Below are 8,752 nucleotides of genomic sequence, written 5' to 3'. Positions count from 1 at the left end.
TCATTTTAAATTGGATCTTCTTCCTTCAATTTATATCTAATTTGAATTGAATTCAGATTATAAAAGGATATTGAATAGAATTAATAAATCAAACAAAAAACGATAAAAAATATATTATTAATAAAATAAAACAAAAAATTAGTTCAATATTGTATATCATAATTAAAATTAATGCAATCTGATGTGGGATGGCCCAGCCCACGAGTGCCAGATCCAAGGACGCGACTCGCCACAACAGGGGCTACCCTACTCCCCTCGTACGGAGCCAGTCACGGAGTCCCCACGCGTCCTCGTAAAGCCCACTGACCGCCCTCGTATGGCTCCCATCTCAGGCATTCATCTCCACCAACCTCCAGGCGGCTCAAGTATAAATATGGGGTACCCCCCTCCAGGTGAGGGATCCTGATCCTACTACGGAACTTAAGTACATTCATCTTGGGAACTCAGGACCTATGAGTTGTCTCCTCAGAGCCCTCGTCTGCACCTGATTCCTCTTTTTGTACCCTCGCACAAACTTGACTGTTGGAATCTCCTCCTCTGGTTCTCACCCGGGGCCTCTGACATCCTCTGTCTTATAGCACCTCAGCTACCAGCCTTCAGCTTCTATGGAATTCGGCTCACAATCTGCCTCGGCCTACAGACCTTAGCCTTGGCACAACATCTCCGGACCATTGAAGCCTTCAGCCCACCTCCAAAGCCTAGGGGCGAAATTATTTTGTTGTCCTCGGCCAATCCAAGCATCAACAATTGACACCGTCTATGGGAAACGTTGCTAAGACGATCCCCTAAAGAACTTTCACAAACCAAGAAGTCCCTAAGCTCAGAACACCATGGTACGAAGAACCAAGAATACTCAGAACCTTATCACTAATGAACACTTCCAGGCTGTGCTCGACCACCTTGAGTATTTAACTAGCGAGTTGAACAGAACTACCCTCAGGCAAGAGGTCCCCCTCAGGTTGACCGCCCCGCAGGGGCATCCGCGCAACCGGGCCGGCATGGGTCTACGGGCCAGCCAGCAATCGGCCTCGGCCACGTGCAACAAACCGATCCCTTCGAGTCTAGCAGCAATCACCCCGCCAGCCTGCATCCCAGGAACTCCAGACCTCCCAACCGAAGGGAGGAGGAACCAGCACAATCTGAGGATAGCCGCTAGCCCTCCGAGCAGCATCATCGGCGCCGAAGGGCAAACTTGAGGGACGAAGGCGAGCGTCGCGGTCGCCCCAGTGCCCACTCTCGGGCCAAGGGCCGACGTCGAGCTTCTTCTCCTCACGTTTTGGATCTCTGAGACGTCCTTAACGACCGTCGCGCTAGCTGTGAGGCACATAGTCTCACCTCAGAATGCTCCAGAGTCTGCATCGACCTTCACCGCGACTTCAAAGACCGGGATGGCATGCAGGCCATGCCCAACCCTTAGTTCATTGAACTGCGAATAGAGCTCGGTGCTATCAAAGCCGAGCTCCAACAAGTCAAGGAGGGCCGAACTAACACCTCAGCTAGACAAAGTAACTCCATGGGGAGAATGGATGCCTTCTCCCCCGACATCATCACCGAGCCATTACCCCCACACTTCAAAGCTCCCACCTTGGAGATGTACGACGGGAACACAGACCTGGACGACCACCTAGAGAGCTTCAGGGCAATCATGATCCTATACGGATACTCCAACGCCTTGACGTGCCAAACTTTCCAGGCAACCTTCAGGGGAGCTGCCCGACGGTGGTTCTCAAGCCTCCCACCTTGGACCATTAACTCGTGGGAGCAGTTCTCCAGCCGGTTCCTCGCCCACATCATCAGCAGCCAACGTCCCCAAAAGAGTGTTGTCTCGCTAATGGCAATCAAGCAGAAGCAAGGAGAAAGTTTTCATTTGTACATTGATCACTTCAAGAAGGAAGAGTTTGAGGTCCACGACCTCGACCCCATGGTTTCCATGCACACCGCCATCGGCGGGCTCCTCCTCGGCTCGGCCCTCAAATGCTCGATTGCCAAAAGCCAGTCGAAGACGAAACTGGAGTTCCTTGAGAGGACCCAGAAGTACATTGCAGTCGAAGAGGCTTCAGCTGGGGATGATCAAGAGAGGGACATCGAGCACCAGGATGGAGCCCCGGAGAAGAAGAGAAAGAATGGAGATCACAATCGCAACAACAACAATAGCAGCAAGAAGCCACCGGCCTCGGCCCTGGCTTACAACCAATACACGCCGCTCAACTCCACGTGCACGTAGATTCTGATGCAAATCGGGGAGGAGAAATTCATGAAGTGGCCTGAGAAATTGAAGAAGAATCCCCAAAGGGGGAACCCGAAGAAGTACTGCAAGTTTCAACAAGGACTGCTACGATCTCAAGAATGAGATAGAGTCCCTCATCCTCCATGGCCACCTCAAGCAGTATGTCAGGGGCGAGGCTGGCGCCTCGTCCTCTCAGCAGCATCAACAAATAGTCAGCGTCATCGACGTCATAGCTGGAGGCACGGCCTCGGGTGAAGCCTCGGCCTCAGCTCGCAAGGCCTATGCCAGGCAGTTAAACATCCAGGGACTGGCCCCCAAGAAGAAGAAGTAGAAAGAGTCCCTCTCCCTCATGAACGGGGATTTGATGGTGGTAGCAGTCCCCCACAATGACTCTTTGGTGGTTTCAGCCATCATTGCAAACTTCATAGTTAAGAGGATTCTCGTTGATAGCAGCTCTTCGGCCGACATCCTCTTCTACGAAGCTTTCGAGAAGATGAAGATAGCATCGGAGCGCCTTCAGCCAGCAGACATCCCACTAGTTGGCTTCTCCGACAACATTGTCAGACCAGAGGACAAGGTCACCCTACCAGTCACAGTAGGGACGGAGCCCCAGTAGGTGATGAGGATGACAGAGTTCCTGGTCGTGAGGATCGGCTCACCCTACAACATAATCAAGGGGAGACCAACCCTTGACACACTCCAGGAAGCCATCTCCTCCTACCACCTCGCTTTCAAGTTCCCCACCGAGCATGGCGTCGGATTTGTTCGTGGGGACCAGCATGCTGCCCGCCAGTGCTATGTAGCAGCGTTGAAGGGAAAAAATAAAGAAGCTCTATCACTAGAGGGCCTTGACCTCAGAGAAGAGCTAGCGAGCCAAGGCCAACTGGCAGAGAACCTCTTCTCGGTCCCCCTAGATGAGGAAGAGCCCAAAAAAATAGTCCGTGTCGGGTCCAACCTTTCCCCAGAGAGCCTATCCAAACAATTAAGTTTCCTCAAATTCAATGACGACATCTTTGCTTGGTTCGTCATCGACATGCCCAGAATTGACCCTTCAGTCATTACTCACAGGCTGAGCGTGGACCTGAGCTCTAGGCCAGTCCGGCACAGGAAAAGGAACTTTGCACCGGAACGTTGGAAGGCCATAGGAGAGGAAGTTGGGAAGCTACTCGACATTGGCTTCATCCGAGTGGTACACTACCCTAACTGGTTGTCAAATGTGGTTATGGTAAAGAAAGCTAACAGGAAATGGCGGATCTATACTGATTTCACAGACTTTAACTGAGTCTGCCACAAGGACAGTTTTCCTTTGCCAAGGATAGACCACCTCGTTGATGCCACTGCAGGGTACGAACTATTCAACTTCATGGATGCCTTCTCTGGATACAACCAAATAAAAGATGCACCTAGATGATGAAGAGAAGACCTCGTTCATCATCGAGCATGGCACATATTGCTACCGAGTGATGCCCTTCGGCCTCAAAAATGCCGGGGCCACCTACCAACGCCATGTCAACAAGGTATTCAAAGATCAGATGGGGAGGAACGTCGAAGCTTATGTGGATCACATGGTAGTAAAAAGCATGAAGGCCGAGACCCATATCTCGGACCTAGCTGAGACCTTTGACACTTTGCGGAAGTACAACATGAAGCTTAACCCCAGCCAGTGTGCCTCCAGCATCACAACAGGCAAATTTTTGGGCTTCGTCATCACTCAAAGAGGCATTGAGGCTAACCCTGAGAAGATACAAGCCATACTAGATATGGCACCTCCCCGGACGGTGAAGGAAACCCAAAGACTTACCGGCCGGATAGCAGCCCTCAATCGCTTCATGTCAAAGTCAGCCGACTAGTGCCTACCTGATGTGGCTCATTGTGACACTAGCAAGTGCACTAGTCGTTCAAGTAGTAAAGTAATGAATAGAGTATCGTTCCCACGGGGATTTAGGAAACAACTACCAATACTAAATTGGTCAATTCTTATCTGATTAACAACATAGTATATCTTTATTCAAAAACTAAAATCCTAGGCTAAAATCTATCTAAAACATTGGCTCAAATGCCTTCAATTCAAGTTAGAAGAATAAGCAATAAAACCCAATTTCAAGATTCAGCAACCAATCAACTTGAGTCATTCGAATAGCCCATGATTAAGCCTTGGTTTGGTAAAACCCCAAGGTCATTAACAACCTCTCTCAAGCGCATGTTCATCCTATGCATGAGTGACGGTTCTTCTATCTCTAACAAGAATCTAATCATTCATGCATGCATTTCTTCAAACACATCTAATGCATCAATTCAAATCTGAATTGATCACCAACTGAATTGTGCAAGTTATCTCTAACCTTGCATCCAATTCAGTTCTTGAATAGTATATCTGAATTCCTAGAGTGTTTCTCAAGCACTCTAAGGATTCCAAGCATTAGATCAAATTGGCCAACCTGAAAATTTAAGATCTGAATTCTCTTTCAAGCAATTCAGATCTTACAACTCTCATATTTGAGATTTCAGATCTGAGTTTTGAAAGATAAATTGGCTAATCTAATCTAGAATCACCCTCTATTCAAGAAACATCAAAAACAAATCAGATCCATTCGAATGAAAAAGAAATTGATTACTTAATCTGAAATTTTACAGCCTTAAATTCAACAAGAAAGAATGAAAGAGGGAGAGAGAAAAATTTACATCAAAAGAAGCTGAATTCGAACCAAAGAAAGATGAAAATAAAAGGAATTATTACATAAGATCTCTGAATCAAAATTCCCCCAAATTCAAACTCACATTTTTCTCTTCTTGCTAGCTTGAACTCCTTCAGTCCTTCTCCTTCTTGCGCCTAACTCTTCTTCTCTCTTCTTCTCTTCAAGGTGTTCGAACCCCAAGGGATGAGAGAGCCTTGAACTCAAGAAAATGAACACATCTCCCCCCTCTAGAGGCCTCCTTATATAGATTTTCAATGGAGCTTTTGCCCCTTCTTGAAGCCTCTTGAATGGGGTGTAATACACCCCATTCTTGAACTTTCTAGAGTGCTCTCTTAAGAGCCTTCTAAGGGTTGCCACCCCTACCTCTTTTGGGCTGCAATTAAGCTCCTTCTTAGCACATGTTAGATACACTCTATGCTGCTCTTTTGGGCTGAGAATGAGCCTCCTCTTACTGGACCGAAATTTACTCCTTGCTAGGCTTCTTTTCTTGGGTTTTCCCAAAGAATTAACTTGTACTTCTTGAACCGAATTATGCTCTATGGCTGAGCTGAACTGAAATTGGTAATGTTTGGCCTTCTTTTCTTACCTTTTGCATTCTTTTTCTTGAATTGATTACCCTTGAAATCTTTCTTGGCATTAAGCTAAATTAGGGCAAAATTGAATAAAACCGGCATAAGAATTCATGTAAAGACCTCATAAATTATAGATAAATTGTATGTTCATCAAATACTCTCACACTTAAGTTGTTACTTGTCCTCGAGCAAAAACATCAGCCATAAACTGAACATTCCCCCCCCCCCTCTATTCTCACCATTTATCAGGTGAATTTTTAAGATAGAAATGCATTGAGTGGTCAGGGAACTTTTGTAAGTGTTCATCTCTTATTCTTGTAAATTACCATTTAACATATGTATAAGATCCAAGGAAAGGAGAATATGAATTTTTCACAGTCCAGTCTTCACTCCCATTCAATATATAAATCAGCTCCTTGATTGTCAAAATTAATAATCAAATTGAACTATGTTTCACATCTGTAACTATATCTTAATGAGAGTTCAACTTTATTATGCCCCTTTGAACCTCAGTTGTCACCATAATTACTTATTTCTAGGGGTGAGTGCATTTTATGCTCCGTCTCACACTCTCTTTCTTTTTTTTTTTTTGTGTGAGTGCATTTTATGCTCCATCTCACACGTCACATGCTTGAGGCAGATAACAAGACTCATGTTCTGAGCTGCTAGTTTAGCTCAGAACAGCGGAGTCAATTTGGGCTTTGTCCTTATTGAATCTCATGTATCAGCAATTCAAATGTGCACTAGCTTTCTTGACCATTAACAATAAAATCAAGTGCTTTCATACACATGAAGGTAGTTAAGGCTAGTTATGCTGAAAGACATATTCAACTCCCCTTTTTTCTCATGCATATACTAAGTTTGGTCATTCACAAGAATAAAAACTTAACAAATACATTGGTCTCCCTCAACTCATTGTATTTCTTCTTAAGAATCACCTAAAATATAGCAATGAACTTGGGGGGTTCCAGTCTATTTGATTATGTCATTGCCTACATATGTGTGTGTTGGGGTGAATGAGGTGCATGGTTCCAACCCCCACACCCTAGCCTCAGGCTCACTCCCCCACACTTAAGATGAACATTGTCCTCAATGTTCCTAGTGTTAGGGAATCACAATAAAACCAACAAGAGCAATATCAAGTAAAGAGAAGGGTGAATAGAGGATTCCCTGGATTATAAAATGGATACTTTGGTGGGAAGCCTCTTCTTGCTAGAAATGAATTCAAACTTGAGAGATCAGGAGCTTTATTCTAAATAATAATAATCTAAGACAAGCAATAAAAAGACTACTATACACAATTCAAAATAATGTAAATAATTTAACCAATCTGTAATCCTAATCTAGCAGCAATTTACAAGGTAAAGACTGATATACAACAGAAATTTACAAGGCCAAGAAGTCTGAATTTCATCTAACAAGAAAAATTTCATGAACAATATCAAAATCCAAATATAAATATCTCTTGAAATCTGATATGCAAGTGATTTACAAGATTAAAACTAGCCTAGCAGTCTAAGAGTTCTGATGTATATAGATATGTATAGAACTGAAATAAGCACCTTACCAAAGTTATTTGATTTTTTTTTTTATAAAATATGCAAGAATGCAGCAACCCACTGAAATTAGAATAACAAACTAATTCTTGTGTGCTCATATCTGCATTAGGATTTCAGCAATGTAAGTGAATGTATGCAGACCTGATCCACACTAATTTTCTTATAAATTTGCAAACTAGAAAAACATAGCTCCATTACTGAAACTAGACCAGCATTCAAGTGTGAAATATATCATTAATGGAAAAGAGAGCTAGCTAGATCAACAATGGAGTTTATTACACACTACTCTGAACTAAAATGAATAGAAGTAAACATATCTAAACTTTACTATAAACGGGTCTGAAATCAGTGCTGATTTTAGGATCTTTAGGCTATTCTTCAGGTTCTAACCTTATAAAATCAGACCTGAAATCTTAGCTTTTGAAAATAGTTACTTACAAAAAAAAACCTAATATCAATAAGTAGGTCTAAAATCTGTTGCAATTAGGTCTGAAATAAGTCTGATCCCAAGAGCTTAAGACTTCTCTTTCAAGTCCCAACTTATATGTCTTGTATGCCTCAATTAATTGCAGAGACCTGAAATCAGATTTGCAAACTTACCTACTGAGAACAGTCACCTTTGGATCTGAGTTTAGATCTGAAATTACAGTAGCCACTGATACTAAAATCAGTGGTCATTGTGAATTTTTATAGCAGCTGAAATCAAATACACAACTATTTATTCAATTATATACAGCAACTACTAGATGCTAGGACAGTGGATCTGAAAAAAAAAATGCTGCACTCAAGGATACATCAATTAGGGCTGGGATCATATCTGTTATATTGTAGGGCTGAATCAGATCAGAGCTGAAATCTTAAAATATCTGAAGAGGACCTGAAATAAATTGTAACCAGACCTGAGTTAGGCTTGGTTTAAGGGTTTTAAGCTCTGCAATTGAAGTCCAAACCTGTATAGCTCAAGCATATCAAACAATTGCTAAGACCTGAAATCAGGTCTACAATGTTTGGTATTGTTAACTGTTGCAATTCAGATCTGATGTTAGCAGTATTACAGAACAAAACTCAGGCCAAATATAATTTAGATTGGATCTCATATCAGTCCAAATAAGAAAATAGAGCTGGCCATCAAAAACTTTAAATTTAGTAATGGACAACCAAGCCTATGTGGCTCATATTAAGTGATTGCAGAAACCTGAAATCAGGTATGCAACTTTATACTATAAGCAGCCTTGATTCAGATCTGAATGCCAGTATATTACAATCCAAAATATGAAGCTCTTTTTGGATCTTTCAGGCCTCAAAACATCAGTCCCAACCAATCAAAGCATCAGTCTTCAGAAATTTTAGATTGGGTGCAAGTGATCTAAAACAAAACATCAGTCCACCGAGATTTCAGATCTCATACTGCCTCAGATTCTCATGCACTTCAGATCTGATTTTAACATTCATGGCCCACATTTTCATCAATGAGGAAAGTCTGGTGCATCAATTTGTGAATTTGGGTGCTGTTACTACCCGAATTCACATCAGAATAAAGTGGGTTCAGATGAACTCAGATCTGAACCCAAATGTATTTAGACCTGCAACCGGCTGAGCTCATATCTGAATTTAAATCTGAGTTTCAGATCTGAAAGCTCTCATATCATTCTTTCAAATACTAAAATCAGAACCAACATTTTATTTGATGGTCCTCTA

General features: G+C 42.9%; 1 protein-coding gene across 1 annotated transcript; it reads left to right on the top strand.

Annotated features, from left to right (window-relative positions):
- The first annotated feature begins 2,846 nt into the window (after window positions 1-2,846).
- On the top strand, window positions 2,847-3,509 carry LOC148800597 (uncharacterized). Its single transcript, XM_088903797.1, has one exon. The coding sequence runs from the start codon at window positions 2,847-2,849 to the stop codon at window positions 3,507-3,509; it is 663 nt and encodes a 220-aa protein (XP_088759923.1).
- Window positions 3,510-8,752: the final 5,243 nt, after the last annotated feature.

The sequence above is a fragment of the Nelumbo nucifera genome, chromosome 4, assembly GCF_055504915.1.
Source record: "Nelumbo nucifera cultivar China Antique chromosome 4, China Antique-T2T, whole genome shotgun sequence".
NCBI lineage: Eukaryota > Viridiplantae > Streptophyta > Magnoliopsida > Proteales > Nelumbonaceae > Nelumbo > Nelumbo nucifera.
Note: the sequence above shows the minus strand (reverse complement) of the source record. Positions and strands in the feature narration are given on the sequence as shown.